Source organism: Lygodium microphyllum, chromosome 10 (genome assembly GCF_053477565.2).
Source record: "Lygodium microphyllum isolate KBCC chromosome 10, Lygodium_microphyllum_v1.1.10, whole genome shotgun sequence".
NCBI classification, from domain to species: Eukaryota; Viridiplantae; Streptophyta; class Polypodiopsida; order Schizaeales; family Lygodiaceae; genus Lygodium; species Lygodium microphyllum.
This window is the reverse complement of record NC_141144.1, coordinates 81,621,673-81,643,462: the sequence shown is the minus strand read 5'-3', so window position 1 is coordinate 81,643,462 and position 21,790 is coordinate 81,621,673. Positions and strand designations below refer to the sequence as shown.

The window sequence follows — 21,790 nt, the reverse complement described above, 5'->3', positions numbered from 1 at the left end:
GATAAATAAGTGTCCGCTCACAAACATATGGACATATGAATTGGATAGCATGGGTTTCACAGATTTGCTAATGAAATGAAAGAAAAGCAATCGCAAGCTCAAAAGCAAGAGATATAGTTAGTTTTTTCAAATATATGCCTAAAGAAACACACAAAGAGATCTTGAAGAGATGAGCCTTCAAATCTCAATTTTCAAATAAAGCCTTTCTCTAAGTGGTTCGAGAAGAGAAAATGTCTTGTTAAAAACACGTTTAAACGTAGTTTGAAAATGTTCAAATTGCTACCCAATATAGATAAGAAGGATTCATGAATGGGTAAACAAGGATTTTCAAAACCCTCCTGGTTGAACTCATGCAAACAAGGAGTACCAATGAACTCATACACCAACTACCATCACGTTCCTAAGTGATGAGGAACTTAATAAGTTGTTAAGGTATAAGGAACTTAGAACCTCAACAACCCTCAAACCGAGTTTAAAGAAAATATTTGGAGATGCTCAAAGAGAAAATTTGCTCCATACACTGCAGCAGCAACGCCCACATTGCTGCCTTGCTTCCAATGCTCAAAGAAAGAAGCAAGTTGGCTCCACACATTGCAGCAGCAACGCCCACATTACTTCCCTGCTTCCGATTCACTATACAACAGCAAGAGAAAAGCTACCCCTCAATCTCAAATGTATACAGCTGCAAACCTCACAACTAAAAATGCAGAGATTAATTACACAGGTTTTAATCAAACCCACATTGTCTTATAAACAAATTAAGGACCTTTGGTTTTCCCTTCTCAGCTCTGTAAATGAATGATGATGGTAATTGTAATGGTGGGAGGTGCCTTGAGCCTCATGCCATGTGTGAGTAAATGTGCCTGCTGGCAGTTCACCACGGTGGTTTTGAAGTGATGGATCATATGAATTGCTTGCATGTCCTCAAATGGATCGTATGGATTGTTTGCATGTCCTCATCTACTGCCCAGAATGACTGATATGGATAGCAAACAGAAGAGAGCTGCTTTCTTCATGGGAGATTGTGGTGAAGATCCACTTGAGCTTAGGTATGCTGAATACCTAGGGTCCGAACAGAGGCCCAGACCAGCTACCCCTGTGCTGATGTTCTCTGGATATGGCCAATGAGAGCACAGGGCTAGATTCCCACCGAGATCCAGGTTCCTCCCTAGCCTCTTCACGAACTCAAGCGAGAACGGCACCGGCCCGCTCAGCAGGTTCTTGCTCAGGTTCAGCTGATATATGTGAGGCAATTGCCCCAATCCCACAGGAATGAACCCTGTCAAATTGTTCCCTTCCAAGGACAGGACTGTCAAATTCCCAAGTGACCCAAGCTGAGGTGGTATGGGCCCAAAGTAGCCTGAGTTGGACAAACTCAATGCCATTAGGCTTGTGAAACCCCCTATGAAGCTTGGGAGAGGCACATTCATTGGGTTGTTGTCCAAAATGAGGTATTGGAGCAGTCCCCAGTTGCTCAATGATGGTGGAAATGGGCCACTGAGATTGTTGTCATTTGCTGCGAGGAACTGCAAGCCTTTCAAGTTACCCAGTTCAGATGGGAGATGACCCTGCAGAGAATTGTCACTCAAGTCCATCTTCTGCAGCATGGTGAGGTTGCCCAGTGAGGCAGGTACTGAGCCAGTGAAGGAATTACTGCTCAGATCTAGAATCACCAGGCTTCGCAGGCCCCCGAGCTGTGGTGCAATTGTCCCAGACAGCAGATTATCACTCAAATCCAGGTGTTGCAGATTTGTGAGCTTTGCTAGATCTGTGGGTATCTCTCCCTGGAGACTGTTTTGGGATAAACTTAGCAGCTGAAGTGAGGAAAGCTTGGCAAGCTCTTTTGGTATACCCCCCACAAGAGCATTGTTGGCTCTCAGGCTCAGCTCTTGCAATGTAGGTGCTAGCTTCTGCAATGAGGCTGGGATTGTCGTGTTCATGGTGGTGAAACATTCGAATATGAATAGGCTCCTCAAGGAAGACAGCTTTGTTATGGCCACAGGCAGAGATGCATTGCTTATGCATGATGGGTTGGGCTTGTATCCGAAGTCCAACCTGCTAACATGGAGGAGGCCATCTTCCCCTTGCTCGCACACAAGCCCCGGCCATAGATCCTCGCTGCATGGGTGCGGATGCAGAGTCCGCCAATCTGTATCTCCTGCCATAGCAGCCATAACCTCAAACAGGGCCTCCAGCTCTGCTGCATTCATTTGTGTTTCGGATTCCTGATAATCCAACCTTGCATTCTGTGGTCCTGACAAGGCCATTGTAATGCTGGGATTTGGGGCTTGATAGAAGAAGAGGAGAAGGAGGCCAAGCCGCAAAGAATAGCTGATCATTGTGCTTGTTGTGTGTGTGTGTGTGTGTGTGTGAGAGATGGAGAGGGAGAGGGAGATGGAGATGGAAAGGCACTTACTCCATAGAAGAGTGCATTTGGTTTAAATGAAGCATATGCTTGAGTTTGGCTCCAACAAAAGGAGAGAGGGATGATCAACTACTACAGCCATGCACAGTAATAAGAAGAGAGAGGTAGGAAGACAATGTTGGGGTTTGCAAATACTAAAAGATGACGATAGGCAGTGAAGTGGCCACAGTAGCAGTTCTGCCTTAAGGGGCATATCAGGGTCTGTATGGGTGCACATGAAGATTGATACGCTCGTCGATACCACATGCGAGTTTCGGAGGATGGCTACCAAGCCCCGATGTGGATGATCGGAGCCGAGTTAATGCACCTTTCGAATGAAGCTATCTCTATATCAGTAAGCCTACTAAGATGTTTTAGAGACTGAGTACAGATTTGTTTGTATAAGTTAAACGTGTATCGCTAAAACCCTTTAGAAACAGTTGAGTAACAGACTTTTGGCTTTAATTATGCAGTACTTCATGTTGGAGTTCGAGGACCCCTCATAATGTACACCATTAAAGCTGCTAACATTTTGCATTAAACTCGCTTAGATCTTTTAAAACTGTAATCTTTGACATGTGATCATCCGTCTGTAGTGCAGAGGAGGGTGTGTTCCCCAATGCAGGATTAGATTTTACATTGACAAGCACTCACCATGATAGGAAACGTGGATGATTGGCCAGATGAAAGCTACACTATTAACCCTGGGTGCCAGTTCACATGCAAGATGGGCATAGACAGGGTAAAAAGAGCTTTTGTAAAGTAAACTATTGGGTGATGCCAGTGTGCCATGAGCTCCTGCAAGAAAGACACCCCATCACCTATTTTGTTGCAGTGGTGGGGAGGTGGGGATCGCAGGCGCCCCTCGATGTCATTCCCGCGTAGTGTTAGTGAGACAACATCATGAGCTTCTCCAAGGGAGCCATCCCATACCCAGCTATTGCAATGGGGCATGGGCATCCCCCACTACAACAGGCTATGTATGTAATAGCTCCCTTGCCGGAGCCTAGCATCTTGATTCTTGTCAGAGTTCTCACAAGGAGTTCAAGAAGTGGGTATTCACATGTGGGAAAATGTCTAAAACTTCTTGTAACATTATTTAACGTGCTTGGGGACAGCTATTGAACATCAGCAATGGTGCTAGCACCTGACCAAGCAAATGCCATCATATACAAAGCTGGGGCCCAGAGTGGCCATGGCAATTGGCGCATACAGGCATCGATGATGGTGGATGTCCAACTGGCACCCAGCCCAACTGCATAATGCAGGGGAAGGACATGGGGGGGCATGTGATGATTCAATGCAGCTAAACTATATGCATGGCTTGGGTGGGAACCTCCCTTGAGGGAGCACACAAGTGACATTTATTGTTATTGCATCTGCAGCAGCTTCTGTGCCTCAAAATATTGAAAATTCAACCTCCTGGTGTGGAAGGGGAGGCTGGAGGGGGGCAGGGGCATAGGATGACGTGGCGTTCAAACTTGGTCAAAAGTTCACAGTCTGCATATATCTGAATGCATGTAGGTGAAGAGTACCAGCAGGCACTGCATTTTTCCTGTACAGAGGCCCACTTTTTTTCCTTCTTTTTGAATGGATTATTTAAAGGGGGGGAAATGGGCAGGCTGCACATGCACCCTTTGAGCATTCCCAGCTCTACCCCACCACAGTGTAGTACTGTTCCACAGTAGCACTACAAAGAGAGTGAATGAGCAAACATCTGTCTTTTCCTTTCAAACTTCAAAGAAAGATAGAAAGAAAGAAAGAAGAAGAAGAAGAGAAGAGCTCTCAGACCTTAGAAGACTGTTTTTTGTATGTTGCAGAGTTAAAAATCAGAGGAGCAAGTCTGCATATCTACTCTCTGACCTCTTTGGCCTTGGGACCACACATCCATTTGTGCTTTGTTTTACTATTATTATCACTAATCTCAGCATTTGGGTCTATCAGACATGATCCTGTTTTCCCTTGTTTCCCTTTTTATAACAGAGTATTTCCCCTCCAAAACAGAGGGCTCAGGGGAGGGAGATATCCTCTATCTTTCCCATTATAGAAAAACCAAAACTTACAAATTCATAGGATAATCATTGGCCTCTCCCCCACCTTCTTGGCATCTGGCTGTCGGAACCTCTCCCCTTGGCCTTCTTCTTTCAATGTAACAATCTCCAACCTACTTATTATTCCATTGTAGTGCATCATAATAGCATATAACACCTTATTGCTACATACTCCATCATAATAGCACAGCAACTTCCCAACAAAGAAAAAGGTACCACAATCCTTAATAAACAGCCACATGCCCACACACCCAACTACTATTCAATGGAAATAGTCATTTACTCTATTCTCCGTGGCTAGAAAAGACATGAAGTTAGAAAGACACCACAAGGGATGTATCAAAGGTCTCAACTCACACATCCATGTACACACCCACGTGTTCAAACCACTTGGCTTGTAACCCCCCATGGGCGCCACTCAAATTTTCAGTTGTCCTAATGGAAAAACTAACTAAAATTTTCCCACTTTAGTTAGAAAGCTGGCAAGGAATCGGAGAAAATGGGATCAAGTTCTAACTCCTCCTCCATCGCATTGGTTGGAAAGAATTTTCTGTAAGCACTCTACAATGACCCAACCTTCACATTTGGGGCATTTGATTAATCCATAACTTTATCAACAAATACTTTAACCTATTATAATTATATGGAATATATCATGTATACTATTGGAATTGTCCTAAAATGAGAAGCATTACATGTAAAGTAGGGAAAACCCATAGAGAAATCACAAATTTCCCTAACTAATTTGTTTCATCAGACTACCAACTGGAGAGCAAGTGGAGAAGGTTGTGCATCACTCTTGTGTTTCTCATGCTTCCTAATCATGTCTTTGAACAATGAAGAAGTCCAATGTCCTCATGGTGATCATCCAATATGATCTTTTGGGGCATGTTAAAGCAATGAACTAGTATCACAAATTTCAGAAGACATGAACCTTCCCATAGAGTGTAACTGTTCATTGCACGAACTTTCCCAATTGGAATGTTATTTCACAAGTAGAAGACATTTTACCTAGTTACTCATGATGCTCTTCATTAATTATTTTTAACATGCAAGGTTGTACACTTAGCATCATCATCTATCCTTGCACTCTAAAGGTTGGCATGGCATTTATTGGCCACAATGGCATTTGAATTCATGCATACATGCCAATAAACTGACAAGTAGACTTACTTGCACTTTGGTATTCCCTTAAGCTAAGATTTGGAGTGGTGCAATGCATATTGGAGTGGTAAGCCACATAGACATGTATTTTGCATTGTTGGTCAATATGAAAGAGACATAGACATGGTAAAACATTGACGTTCCTCATGTGCTAACTAGCCATAGTAAATACATGTAGTAAGCATGATACTTGCTCTTTCATACCTACTTGTTCAAAATATACAATAAAGAGATCAAAATACATTTGCGAAAGTTACAGGTGTTGACAAGCGTGAAGAGTAAGATGAGGTGTTTGAAAATCATAGCTTGGGTTTTGAAGGGTTACATATTTTATGAAACAATAAGGGTATACTAAAGCTGCTCTTTGTTTGCGATAACATAATAATTTTGCATGAATGTTTGTATCACCCAAATCCTACTAGTAGATACACTTTGTCAATTATTGTGTGTACTTACCCTTAAGAGGCTAAGCTGTTTATTCACATTATCATAAGGTGAGAAGGGTCACATTCGATGTACTCGCAACCTTTCTCAAAGAGAGCATTCAAGAGGATGACTTAAATAATCAATAATACAAGTTTAGCAATCAGAAAGATGATTCTTTAATAACATGTGCCAAGTTAGAAGATCAGGGCTCAATTAATGCAGATGTTATTATGGTTCCATTTATTTAATCTCTAATCTTTGTGGAGCAAGATCAATAGAATTTAGGACATAAATGTAGTTATAGTGATTCAAGCTATGCAAGTGCAAGAAATGCATATTCCTACCAACTCAGGTTGGAGTAGAAATTGTTGAAAATATTTGAGATAATCAAAATCTCAACTTACTAGAACCTATTCAAGATTTTTTGGGTGACAAACCTAAAAGTATGTTGCCATTTTTTACTTCAAGAAAAATTTAAGTACTACCCAGATGAAAGTCTAGTATTAGTGAAATCTTCAAGATAGTGCAAGGATTTAGGCAAGCGGTTTGGAAATGCAACAACAAGATATTGGAGCTCATTGACATATTTTTAAACAGACACAGTCTTTATTTTGCCTACATGGTGGTTACTCATGGCCATTGGAGTACTGATGGAGTCATGGTTTTATATTTTCATTCTATATGATGTTGAGTGCATGCCATTGGAATTGATGGGTATCCAACCCTGCCATGTTACCATAAAATGGTTGCACTAGATCTCACTTAGTCAAGGGATTAGCACTAGAATGCCGATAGTAGTCATACTTTGTGGATCACCATGTGTACTCGCTCTTATTCGGCTAAGAGGTTTATTTGCATTATCCTAAGGTGTGAAGGTCCATTATTTGTGTATACTCCTAGTGGGAACTTATGGTTAAGCAATCTCATGTGAAGAAAGTGGAGGAGAGAGAAATGTGTATTGTCTTTTTCATTGTGATTTTTTAAATGGAAGGAATCATGACATGGATCTATCTCTATCGTGGTTACCCATCTTTCTATTATATCTTGTTTCATGATTGTCCAAGTTTGGTGTTATCAATGTTTATACATTTATATTTCTAAGTGCTTTAACAAAGTTAACATGTCATTTGATAGTTGCAAATATTTCTTAATCAAATTTTGGCTAGTACAATTGCCTTTGATAGAGAAAATCAACCATCAAGCTTAGGGCCATGCTTGACACAAGGTTTAGGAAAAGACAAGTTCACTTTATCTTCTAGCCAATTGAAGTTTTGAAAAAGTCTTGTTAAGTTATCTATCAGAACAATCAATTCCATAAGCAAATATTATTTCATTTACACTTTTATACAAACATGAAGAAGAAATGAGTTCAAATGTTCAAGTTCCTCTTCAATGTAGATACACACATAAAAACATGATCATGAATGTGGCATGAGAGTGTACACTGTCTTAAGTGTAACCATATGCACACCATGAGAACTAATGCTTTACATCAATCTAGAGAACTCCCCAGAATCACTACAAATGTAAAATAGTAGGAGCGTCCATTTGTAAGTTTGTTGTACAGTTGGTCATAACCTCTTTTACAAATTGCAAATATTAATTTGAAATATTGCTTGCACCATAAGTTTAATTACTTCTAGATTATTGACAAGTAAATATTAAGTCATTGTGGAGGTTGTATAGGATACACACATAATATATACACAACATATTGCATGATCAAACAAAGGCTGCCAACCTACCAAATTGTAATCTAACACTTCAATAAGAAAACTACATGCAAAATCAAGTTCACAAAGGATAACCTTGCATTAAGACTTTTCTAAACTACATATATGATCAAGATTTCAAAGGATAGCTTCTTCTTATAAAATTTCCTAAGCAAAAGCAATCTCCAAGTGCAAAACCATAAACTTGACCATCATGTCACTTCTTAGTTATAGCTTGTTTCTATCAATCATGTCAATGGTACTCAATAAGGCACTTTAGTATTTTCCCACTACACATAAGTCTTGGGCCATTCAACTATGTTACATAGACACTTCAAATCCCTTAGAAGCTAGTCTTTTCTTTCAATCTTTTCTCACTGTACTTATGAAATCTTGGGGCATTCAACTATGTTACCTAGACTCTTAGAATACTTACAAGCTAGTCTCACAAAAGGTCAGTGCACTTGATAATGTCTTCACGCATTTTCAAAGAGGCTTAATAGTTGCTAACAGAATTCATGAGTCACATAATGATAAATGCGTGCTTTTGGGTTCTAATGGCTCGTGTGTAATATAACTTAAGTTGAAACTATCATTTTCTCATGTGTGTTATAAATGCAATATTCTTATAACAAAGCTCTCATGCACATACTTTGGAAAGCCTACTTGTGGGAAATAGCTTTAAAAGCTTGCTATTGACAACAACTTTACCATATGCTTCTATATGTTTAAATTACAAGGGGTTGGGTGGAGTTGATTTTCTATAATTATTTGGGAAAATTTTACACATATTGAAGAAAATAATATTTCACTCAATCCAAATCTTGTGAATGCCCTAGTTTTTTGTAAAAGTTGATGAGACATTTTTCACACGACTTTGTTTCTAGAAAGTTGTTTCATCTTACTATTAGCCACAAATCTCTAATTTACACCCAAAAGACGCCACGAGTCATTCACTTATTTGAATTAATTCGATTCCCAATCTTGAAGAGTGTTTGTAAAATGCTGCATAATAGGTCATTTTTAAAGCGACTTGTTCTTATTGATTGCACCTTCAAATATTAGAAGTTTTCCACTCAACTGATCGTTGTACAATCACCTTACTTAAAAGAAGAATAATGATACCAAAGAGGATCTTATCAATGTATGTGTTGGGGTCCAATTACACGTCCTTTAAAACTAATGGTTTGATGATGATATCTATTTGTGGCAAGAGTTCTTGTCATTTTATCTTTGAGCTCATGTTTTGACTCAAACCTTTCAAAATCATCAAGAATCTCTTAAAGTTGTCATAAGGACTATTTGTAGTCATTTAGTATTGCCTTTGACATATGACTAGTTCTCAACTCTTACATGCATGATATTAGGCCCCTCCCAACAACTTTACCTTCTACATCATAGATGTACTGCAACAAATTTTTCACATGCATGGGACCATGATTAGACCAACTTATCTTTGTCAATTTTTGTACTTGGTAAGAGAACAAAATTTCACATCAAGTTATATGTTTGGTAAGCATGCACGATGCCTTGATACTAGCATGAGTATTGTGCTTAACATTGCATGGGACCATGATCCAAACAACTTATCTTTATTGATTCTCATAGTTGATAAGAATACAAAACTTTCACATCATGATATGTATTTGGTAAGCATGCATGATGCCTTGATCCTAGAACAAATACATTGCTTAGCATTAGAATAATTCACCAAGCAAACATAGATTATCTATACTTACAAATATTGAAATGTTGCATTTTAAGCTATTATATTATTGAATTTTAGTTTAGTTGTTCTTTGAAGTTCATTGCTTATGATGGCTTACATTGATGTTTTCAAACATTTTCATATGATATTTATTGATGGGCTAGTGCATTTGGATGCAAAGTAATATCAATGTTAAATGAGTCCTTCTATGTTTGATCAAGAAGCACAATAGTGAAAGTACTTAATGACTTTAATTTCACAAGGGCATTCTACAGATATGCATTAGAGTTGCTAGTTAAAGCTTCTATATGCTTGAATTCTTATTCGGCTTTTGTGGAATGTGGTTGCATGTTTTAATAATCACATGGTTGCAACCTGAGTTTGTGTGTCACTTTAATGTAGTTCTTCTTTTTAAAAAGAGTCATAGGTTCATGTGTTCTTAGCCAAGGAACTAAGCAATGCCTTCTTTTTTGCTAAGACAATATTAATCATTGAAAGGATTGATATGTTTCCATTGTAAGCCATAAGCTTGCTATAAGCAATTGATTTTTTGTTCCAAACTAACTTGTGGTGTTAGTGTTGGACCTCTAAAGTTTCCTTTCAAGGTTCCTTGAGGTTTTGATTGTTTACTTGACAACAATGGCATTTTCATTTGAGAGAATTGAGATATCTTTTTAGAGAAGATTTTGTCAAAGAGATTGCTTTTGTATTTAAAAATGACATGTATCGGGGCAAACAATGAAACTAGGCAAAGAGCATGTAAAAACATGTGCTTAATTACCTTATGAAAGTATGCTTGTATGAAAGGTTGAAATATGTCATTATGCCATTGTTTGAATGATAGAATGCCTTAGTGTAGTTATTATTTTATTTTAGACCTTTAGGGTCCTGAGGACATGAGGACAGAAAGGAAATTAATTTTCTTCCAAAATAAAAGTGTTACAAAAAGCAAGTCTCTCTAAACATAAATAATAAAAATCCATAAGACACATAACAAGTAAAGCAACCCACACCACATACATTGGGGAGAAGGTTGTAATCTATGCAATTTCTAGTCTCATCCCATTATTCCTACTTGCAACCTTATCTTCTCTTATTCAAAGTAGCATTAGAAAGTATTCACAATTAATTGATATTAAATAGTTTTATTGAGTCCTAAGTTAGGTCTAAATGAGACATATCTTTCTATCTTTTTAAAAGGTGAGCTCATCTCTCTTTGATAGGTCAATTGCCTCTCTCTCTCTCTCTCTCTCTCTCTCTCTCTCTCTCTCTCTCTCTCTCTCTCTCGCTCTCTCTCTCTCTCTCTCTCTCTCTCTCTCTCTCTCTCTCTCTCTCTCTCTCTCTCTCTCTCTCTCTCTCTCTCTCTCTCTCTCTCTCTCTCTCTCTCTCTCTCTCTCTGTGGGCATTCGAGGCTCATAACTGACTCCCCCATGACCCCTTCTAGTTCCTAGGGCGCAAACATCACAGACAAAGAACATCCACATTTCAACCATTCAAAGGATGTCTTTTGCACCTATGCATGAGATTAGGGATGTGAAGAGCCATGTGTGTGTGTGTGTGTGTGTGTGTGTGTGTGTGTGTGTGTGTGTGTGTGTGTGTGTGTGTGTGTGTGTGTGTGTGTGTGTGTGTGTGTGTGTGTGTGTGTGTGTGTGTGTGTGTGTGTGTGTGTGTGTGTGTGTGTGTGTGTGTGTGTGTGTGTGTGTGTGTGTGTGTGTGTGTGTGTGTGTGTGTGTGTGTGTGTGTGTGTGTGTGTGTGTGTGTGTGTGTGTGTGTGTGTGTGTGTGTGTGTGTGTGTGTGAAGAGAGAGAGAGAGAGAGAGAGATCATTCCTAATTTTACATTTGATACACAAATGGCATTTATTCCCAAAGCTTGCTCCTAACATAATTCAAGTTACATATCTTTTAACATGTGCCCTAGCAATGCTCAAAACCATTTAAGGATGCAAATTCAACACTCTAAGTAGTGCCTTAAATTACTTGTGCATGTTTTCTTACAAATTAAAGATTTCACAACCCATTGATCCTAGTTTAATGACGCTTTATAATCTAGAAAGACAATGGTTTTCCCTAAGATGCTTACCTTAGCAAACTATAACTTCTTCAAATTTAAATTGCTTGAATAAATGTGTTAGCTAAAAGTACTCAGCAAGCATGTACACGTTAATATTTGTGATCTTAATAATAGAAAGAAAATAGCATGAACTTCTTGGCTGGATGATAGTATAATGAGTGTATGGTTTGAAGGGTTTATCAATAGGGAGGGGCGAGATATTGTTGTACACACCTCAAGTGCCATAGTTGCAGTTTGTTGATGCCCCATGGCTACTAAATACTTGACCCATGTACTTTTTTGTAGTTCATTTTAAGGCTGGGGATTCCACTAAATGGCAAGATGATATGATGAATTGAAACTCAAGGGAGGTGAGCCTTGAAGTGGAAGCATGAGTGGGAGCAAGGGCTATGGTGGAAGGAGCATGAGCAAGAGAGAGAGACACACACACAATGTGGGAACTCCAACAGACATGTGACCGGCCTTCCCTTTATTCAAATGTCACTAAAAGTATAAAGAATGAAGTGGTAGTGATGGGTGCCCATCACTTGTAGTGTGTATAGGTACGAGTACTATCAGTGTAGTAATACATGGGTGGCTAGGAGAAGAGGCACCTTTACCCCCAACAACCTCCCACTTAAAGGCAAATTTGCCTTAGTGTGAGGAGTGAAAAGAAAAAAGAAAAGACAGTACAACATATACATAGATACAACAGGATGAGGAAAGATGTCGTCTCATCCAACACCCATCAACCTCTTAAGGAAGGCAAAGTGCTGTGTAGAGAGGCTTTTTGTGAGCAAGTCTCCCTAGGATTCTAGTCAGTTGAGATCTTGACAAGGTCAACAGACCTATCCTCAATGACCTCATGAATGAAGTGATACCTCACCTCAATGTGTTTTGTCTTTGCATGGAAGATTGGATTCTTGGCTAATTGGATAGCACTCATAGAATCCGAATATAGTGTAGGGACATTATCTACAATACCAAGGTCAGCAACCAAACGACCCAACCAAATGGCCTCCTTGCAAGCCTCAATGGGGCTGCAACATACTCGGCCTCTGTAGTAGAAAGGGCCATGCATTTCTACACCCTGGACATCCATGAAACAACACCTTCAGCAAAAGTGAACGCATAGTCGGAAGTGAACTTTCTACTATTTGCATGTCCTGTATAGTCGGAGTTAGTGTATCCCACGACTCTTGTATTATCCTAGCTACCATAACATATACACATATCAGCATTTCCCTTCAGGTACCTCATGATACCCTTCACGACATCCCAATGCCTCTTGCCAAGTGTAGCCATGTAATGTGCTATAACACCAACTGCAAATGGAATATCTAGATGGGTGGCTATCATGGCATACATAAGACTACCCACTACAAATGCATAGGGAATCTTGGCCATTTTGGCCCTCTGCTCATCTATATGTAGGCAATCATCCTATGATACCTTCACATGAGAAGGCAATGGACATCCAATAGGCTTCACATCGTGCATACGAAAGTGCTCAAGGACTTTATGGATATACTCCATCTGTGAGACAGATAGAGTAGTCCCTAAGACCTGTCATGCATAATGCACATACCAAGTATATGAGAAGCATGTCCCAGATCTTTCATCTCAAAGCTCTTCTTGAGTTGAGCCTTAAGAGCATCTAGCTCATCATGAGCTTTCCTTGCTAAAAGCATGTCATCCACATAGATTACCAAAATCAGTAATGAGCCATTATGAGCTTTCTTCTGCACAAGCATGGATCCATAGCACTATGGCTATAGCCCTGTGACTGCATGAATGCATCAAATTTGTGGTACCATTCCCTAGGTGCTTTCTTCAATCCATGAAGATTCTTTCTCAATCTACACACTAGGTGTTCCCTACCAAGCTCTACAAAGCCCTTAGGCTACTTCATGTATATCTCATCATGCAAGTCCCTATGTAAGAAAGTCATCTTGACATCCAACTGATACAAGTCCAAGTCAAGTTGTGCAACCAAGACCGAGACTAGGTGTAGGTTAGTTATCCTAATCACAGGAGAGAAGACCTCATCAAAGTCAACACCATGCTCCTAGTTAAAACCCTTTTCTACCAATCTAGCCTTGTATGATGGACTGGGGTGTCTAGGGGTACTTTTTAACTTGTACACCCACTTGCAATTGCCACTAGGCAAGGAAACCAAATCCCACGTATGATTCTTATGTAATAAGTCAATCTCAAATTGCATAGTTGTCTCCCAGGAGTGATATTCACCCCTGCGCATAGCCTCATCATAGGTGAGAGGCTCTCATACATCTGTAACCAAGATACAATTTATGGAGGGCTCATAAAGGTCAGGAGGTCGTCTATCTCTAGTAGAACACCTCAATGATGCAAGATGTGCTGCCTGTCCAACATCTTATCTAACATCCTGGCCATGAGGATCAACTCTATTGGTGTAGGCTGTCTAGCTAGCTATGTGGGAGTAGGGGGACTCCTCCTAAAAGATAACCCTACATAGCTCAACAACTTTCACAGGCTGCATATGCATTTTTTCCTCATGGAACACAACATCATGGCTGTGAATCACTTTTCGCACGTGTGGATCCCAAAGACGATATCCCATCTCACCTACATCTCCATAGCCAAGGAAAATGCATTTCACACTTTTAGGATCCAGCTTATTGCATTTGTCCTTGGGCACATGGCAAAAGGCCTCATATCCAAAGACATGCAAATGAGCATTTGAGAGAGGCTTTCCTATCCATACCTCCTCTACAACTTGGAAGTCAATACCACTACAAGGTGACATGTTAATGAGATGGATGGCAATAGAGACTACCTCAACCCAAAATGTTGTGGTAAGCCTACTTGGCTAAGCATATTGTAGACCCTCTCCTAGATAGTCATATTCATACGCTCAGCCAGCCACATCATTCTGGGAAGGGGTGTAAGGGGTGGTCAATTGACGCTTAATACCCCACTAATCACAAAACTACTCAAAGGCACGTGAGACATACTCACCCCTATTATTGGTCCTTAGGCATTTCAGCCTATGCCCAAATTGATTCTCGGCGAGAGCAAGCCAACACTAAAAGATGGCCAAGACATCATATTTCTACTTTATGGGATAACCCCAAACCTTACATGAATAATCGTCAATAAATGTGACAAAGTACTTCGCACCCCCTAATGATTGACAAGGCATGGGTCCACATACATCTGAGTGCACAAGAGCCAAAGGCTCACCCATGCGTGGAATACCAGACTTTTATGCAAATTCCTAGTATGCCAACCATATAAACAATGATCGCATGGCTCAAAATGCAAGTAGTCAAAAGGCAGAAGATACTGCAAAGCACTAATCATTTTCATTCTCTTAAGCAACATGTGCCCAAGACAAGCATGCCAGAGAGATACATGTGGGATAGAACCCACTAACAAAAGATGGTCAATATTATGATACAACCAAGGGGTACAGGTTGCCAGACTTGGCACCTCTTGCAAGAACAAGCCCGCCCACGAGTTATCTTCCATGCAGAATCACCAAAGCATATATGATAACCTGCATCATCAAGCTACCCAGTTGACATAAGGCTTTTAGTCAATGTGGGTACATGACGTACATTATTTAGAAAAAAGTGCTACCAGAGGGAAATGTAGAGTGATATCACCAATGCCAACTATAGCAAGAGACCGATTATCACCTAAGCGCACATTACTAGATACACTGTGATAGGTATGAAACCACTCACTATAGGGGGTCACATGAAAAGACACACCTGAATCCAAGAGCCAACACTGTGCATGCATAGACTTAGCCTTGGTTAGCTAAGAGGCATCACATGAAGAGGTTGCTAAGATGTAGTCACCATCGGACTCCTTAGGCTTGCATGATATTTATCACCTCAATCTTTATGATGGACTTTGTAAGTATAATGCTGCAATAATTGGATTTCTCTTGCACTTTTTCTTTCCCCTTTTCTTTGCACTTGTCATCGCGCATCTTATGGCACTACATCCATATGTATCTTGCTTTCCCACAATAATGGCATGTAAGATGAAACTTACATCCACGGGACTTGTTGTGTCCACATGACTTAGACCAAGAATTTTGAGAGTCCTTCCCATGATGATCATTATCATCTTGCCACTTTTTCCACCTCTAATGGATAAAGCATGTGAACTCTAGGAAGCATCATTGTTTTTCCTATTAATTTCTTCAGTCAAAAGAGTACTCTCTACATCTTTCAATTTCAGCCCATCAAGTTTGTTGGTACAGACCACAATGCAAAATACATCCCAAGACTCAGGTAAAGTGCCAAGCAGAAACAAAGGATGCAAATTATCCTGAAACTCAATACCGTGTTAAAGCAAATTCTTCAAGATAGAATGAAACTAGCTAAAGTGAGCAAGCAATGGAGTCCCCTCCTTCATGTAGAGATCCATTAAGCCAATACATCTGCGAAGCAAGGCTCTACTTTGCATAAAGTTCTTGAATCTTTTCCCATAGATTTTATGCACTCTAATCTTCATCTTCAACAACATTATTGTGGACCTCTTCATAGAGTGATAAAATGATAGTGGACTTGCATACTACATCTAAATCGGTCCAATCATCATCATCCATGTTCTCGAGTTTAATACCTTTGTTTTTTAGTGGCTTAATTTGCAATTTTTGTACCAAAACCTATCATATTTGAGACTTCCAGTATTCATAATTGGTGCCATCCAACTTGGCAATGTTAAACAAAGCCATATCTTTGAGATGACCAGCCATAATGAGTCAAACAGAGGCAGACTATGCAAAAAACAACCTATTGTAATTAGCAGTAAACAGGCCAAAACCAATGCTAAAAAAAGTTGAAAATAAGAAACTGCTAAAATGACCAGTTGTCCACCAAATAGTACCAAAAGTACATCAAAATGATGTCATGATTAAGCTAAGTAAATACATCACAATCCGCATAAAACATCTTGCTATAATAAATCACAACAGTGAGAAAAAAGAGAGCAAACAATGAGCTAACAGTGATCCAAAGTCAAGTATGACTACCAGGTCAGATCCTGCATGAAGTGGGCATGTAACAAGCAGCCAAGAACCATGAGCCAAACACCCAAATGTGTCAAAGAAATCAATGTTAATAGAAGGATACAAGTCCTAGCATAAAGAACTCAGGGAGAAAGTCAAGCTAGGTGTATGCCTAAATGATAGGACCTGACAAAGCTAGGTATATGCTCAAAAAGAAGATGGATCAAATCAACCCAAAAGCATCCAATCCAGACAATTATCTATCAACAGCATAGACATGTAAGAGATCCCAATCTCATCTACTCAAGAAGCTCAATTGAATAAACCACAAGCTCTGCAATATCTAGAGATAGCATGAAGCTCTCACTGGCAGAAAGATCGATGTTAATCAAACAACCAAGCTCAAAGATAGCATGTGAATGCATAAGGCCTCATGGAGCCAATACCATATATCAACAGGGCATCTAGATCAAGGGATCGGTCATCAAGCATCACCTATAACATCCAGTACATCATGTAACAAATCTCTAAAAATCCAAATAAACATCCAAGAGCTCCAAAGTATGCAAATGAACACCCAACTAAAGATCTAAGTGGCAATCAAACACAGAAAATGTAAGGAGCATGCATTTCTGACACATGCATCAAAGCATGTATTGAAGGGTAAAGCATAGAACATAGGCATAATGATTGTCACAAAGCATGCCATTGTAGATCAATGTCAATCAAGTGTCAACCAAGACAAGCTCAAAAGGCATGCTGGAGCAATACAATACATGTGCCAACCTCCATATACATTTGTGTAGTCATATGAGTCACCCAGGAAGCACCTGTGAGACCAATAGGTAGAGCATAAACTGACCAAATAGGCTTCAGCCTTGGTTATTATAGTAGTAAATTCACTATCAAAACTGAGTAAAGAAATCCTCAAATCAAGCTCAAAACCACCTCAAATCATGGGCATATGATATATCAATGTAGTAGCATCAATGGTACACATCCATAGTGCATATAGAACACCCGAATCATAACCAAAAGCTATAGGCATATAAAATCCTTGTTAAAAGAGGTTTGGCATGCTGTATATAGCTGTTAATACATTGTCAAACCAAGCTATTTCAGTACCAAAATCAGCTCCAAATCCAATCCATAGCACAGGCATAGCATCCCCGTACATGTAGACATCACCCCAGCATAACCCGACATCATAAGACCAACAAAGCTGACCATAGAAGCATCCAATAGAGTGCTGCCCTGTATTTCTAGCTAGCAAACCTTAGCCAAAATAGAGTAAATGAAGTGGTTTAATCAGTCCAAAATCAACTCCAAGCAATGATATAGCATCCCGAAATATATAAGCATCAACCGAGCATCATCCAACCAATGGCAATGAGTTCAAACATCAAAGATAAGTGCTACCCTATTTTATGACATTCTATGGACTATAACAGACCCAAACTGAAGCTTAGCACTCAAATCTAATGCCAAGAGTGGAAGGATCAATGCCAAGCATCAAAACCAAGTGTATAAGTGCTTGTATAGCTACCAAATGAAGAAGATATGCTATAGGAGATGAAAAACGCGAATTGTTGCTTTTATAAAAAAAAAGGCATGTTTCACACAACATGATGTTGCACTAGCAGGGTGAGGGCTATGGGGGGCTGCTCCAACTTGCTTAAGAAGGCTCAAAGAGTGCCCGAGAAGAATGCAACCGATAGGAAGCTCGAACAAAGTGGCTATGGCTGCCAACAAAGAGATGACTGTTGTAGGTATTCGAATGGAAGCTAAGAGTGTGCCGGACCAAGCTCGAGCTTGCGAAGAAGAAGGCTCTGTGAATGGAGGTGAGCCCTAAAGTGGAAGCACGAGTGGTAGTAAGAGCTATGGTGGAAGGAGCAAGAGCAAGAGAGAGAAACACACACAATATGGAAACTCCAACAATCACAATGTATGACCAGCCTTCCCTTTATTCAAATATCACTGAAAGAATAAAGAATGAAATGATAGTGATGGGCACCTACCGCTTGTAGTGTGCAAGCGCGGGTACTGTCAATGTAGTAATACATGGGTGGCTAGGCAGAGGCGCCTTTACCTCCAATAGAAACTTGATGATGTAAGCAAGGTGTAAGTTGGCTAGTAGAAGATTAGATAGAGATGGAAGCAATACCAAAGCCTTTAGTGTTGTTTGAGAGGAGGGATCCTATGGCTCATTGAAGCCATAATAGATGTACCAACTAATCAAAAATACCATGGATCTAGACCCAAAAGTCATTGTATGTCTCTTTGGTGCCATCCTCATTGCTATTGATGATCTTTGACTCCCATGAACTTTTCATTCTATGCTTTTGAAGATAGTGGAGTAAGTTAGGCAATAAATTAATGGGTTCAATTATAATGAGTATGAATGACTAATGGTGGGGGGAATATGATATCTATTGTGTGACATGCAACATGGCAGAAAAAGGTTGAAATTGCTTTTTGGCTTTAAAGGGGCTACAAATTTCACAAGAAACCATAGCTTATTGGAGAGACACTAGGCATACCAATGAAATTAGGGGTTGCATGTCTCACCTTCATGTGAGATAATGATGAGGGCCCACTAATCAATGGCTTTATCAACACACATGGAACCTAGGATTCTAAGTGGATGGGCTCAACTTCTCAACAATGGCATGAGAGGTAGTTGTGTCACCCCCATAGAGGGGAAGGATGATTATAGCAATACTATCAATTCAAGATGAATGGGCCAGCACCACCCTTCTACCAACTCTCTCTTTTATCCTCCTCTAATGAAGGGTACTCAATTGATCTAGGTGTGTGCCTTGACATAATTGTATATGTTCCCCTTTTTTTTGTTGAGTAGAGTTCATTGTCTCCCTTAAGCCTTTCCATTTCACATAAAAGTGGAGAGTGTTTATATAAAACTTGGAATGCAACCATTGCAAGGACAATGGAGAACACACACACACACACACACACACACACACACACACAGAAGATGTTATGTTTGTGGCATGTCTTCATTGAGGCCTAAGTCTCCCACTAAATGCTTGAAAGGTAGAGCAAGAGTGGAAGCACAAGCAAAATCAAGAAAAAAGTAAGAGCTATGAAGATTCAAGAAAAAGAGAGCAATACAGTATGTGGAAACTCCAACAATCACAATTTGTGACCTACCTTCCCTTATCCTATTGTGATAGTAAGAATAACGAATAAAGTGATAGTCAGGTGGTTACTATCTCTAGTATGTAGGTGTGTGGATAGTAAGTACAAGTAAATATAGGTGGCTAGGCACAAGAGACCTTTAATCCCTGATAACCTCCCACTTAAAAGTGAATATGCCTAAGCATGGAGAAAACAAGATAAAAGTGACAAAGCATAGAGTGTGTACGTAGAAGTACAACAATATAAGGAATAGTCGTCGTCTCATCCTACTTTCATCATCTTCCTAAGGAAGGCATAACATTCCATTGGGAGACTTTTAGTAAGCAAATAAGTAGGATTATTTCAAATCAAGGTCTTAACAAGATCTATTTTCTTGTCCTTCTCTCTAACTAAGTGATAAAATACCTCAATGTGCTTGGTCTTCCCATGTAAGGCCGAATTGTGTGGCATTTGAATGGCACTCATTGTTTGAATGAAATGCAGAAGTCATAATTGTACCAAGCTCTAAAACCAGAGGACCTAACCATAGGGTCTTCTTACAAGCCTCTATTATTGCAATGTACATTTCTGCATCTTTTAAATCCATGAAATAGCACCTCTAACAAAAGTGAAGACATAGCTAGAGGTAGACTTCTTATTATTTGTATGTCCTACATAATTAGAGTTTGTGTAGCCCACGACCAAGCATAGGTAGTCACCTTGACCACATGGGTGAATATCTCATCGAATTCAACTCCCTTTTCCTTCTTAAAACCCTCTGCAATCAAGTTGGCCAGCTTAGGGTGGCTAGGGGTACTTGTCAACTTATGTGTCCACTTGCATGGCAATGCACACTTTCCATCAAGCAAGGAAACTATTCCATGTACGATTTTTTTGTAGCAAATGAAACTTAGATTGCATAGCCCTTTCTCGAGAATGACAATCATCTTTGCACATAGCCTTCTTTAAAGGTAAGTGACTCAGTAGAGTTTGTCACCATGACATAGTCCATAGAGGGCTCATAAAATGATCAAGAGGATCTGAAGGTAGTGGAGAGTCTCAAGATTGGTTATGGAGCCTAGATGGCATGTCCTCTTTGTTTAACATCATGATCCTGCACAATAGGAAAATCTTGGGCCACTACATCATCAATAGTAGCTGTCTCATTGAGATTGGCCATATTGTAATAGAAGGCTCCTCCTGAAAGATCACCTTATGTACATCAATCACCTACTCTGGTCTCATATGCATATTTTCATCATAGAATATAATATCATGGCTATGGATAGCCTTCCGAGCCTATAGATCCCACAGGTGATAGCCCATCTCACTTGCATCACTATATCCAAGAGAGAGATATCTTATAAACTTTTGATCCAACTTGTTGCACTTGACTTTGGGAATATGGAAAAAAGTCTCATATCTAAAGAATTGCAAGTGTGCATACAAGGGAGATTTACCAAACCATACCTCCTTTGCAACTCTAACACTAAGAGCATTGCATGGAGATCTATTAATGAGATGAACAACAATAGTAACTATCTTAGTCCAAAAATATTGCGGTATTTTTGGGTAAGCCTACCTGACTAGGCATATTATAGACTCTTTCCTGAATAGTTCTACCAATGCTTCTTTCTAGGATTTGATATGTATTTGCTTATCTCATTACTTCCCCAAGTGAGTGGCAATCATGGCATATATGACACTATCCGCACATAATTAATACGGAACCTTGGTCATTTCAACCATTTTCTCATCAGATTTGGAACAGTCATTAGACTAAGTTTCACATATGGAGGCAATGGAGTACTAAGTGTCTCCCCCCTCCATATTGTTATGCTCCAAAACTTTGTTGACATTATCCTTTTGGGATAAATAGAGCAATCTCTTTGTTCTATATGTGATTATGTGCATGCCAAGAATGTGATTTACATGTCCAAAATCCTTCATTTCAAAGTTTTTCATCAACCTTTTCTACAAGGTATCAATCTGGTACTTGTCTTTTCTGGCTATCAACACATTAGCTAGATAAATAAGCAACACTATCAAATTGCCATCTTTTGCCTTTCTAGTGTATGTCTCACTTCTCTTGTAGCCATAGGCTACATAAAGCCATCAAATTTATTAT

General features: G+C 39.6%; 1 protein-coding gene across 3 annotated transcripts; it reads right to left on the bottom strand.

The window, feature by feature from the left end:
* Positions 1-272: 272 nt before the first annotated feature.
* LOC148030218 (uncharacterized) lies at positions 273-2,785 on the bottom strand. 3 transcript variants are annotated; one of them, XR_015692144.1, is made up of 2 exons: positions 742-2,785; positions 273-633 (listed from the first exon to the last, which is right to left on the bottom strand). XR_015692144.1 is itself a non-coding variant. In XM_087686488.1 (1 exon), the coding sequence occupies exon 1, from the start codon at positions 2,337-2,339 to the stop codon at positions 957-959; it is 1,383 nt and encodes a 460-aa protein (XP_087542614.1). In that variant the 5' UTR covers positions 2,340-2,785; the 3' UTR covers positions 726-956. The 3 variants fall into 3 exon arrangements, 1 of the variants encoding a protein (XP_087542614.1); XR_015692145.1 differs by having other exon boundaries at positions 767-2,785; XM_087686488.1 differs by lacking the exon at positions 273-633 and having other exon boundaries at positions 726-2,785.
* Between the last annotated feature and the right edge of the window lie 19,005 nt (positions 2,786-21,790).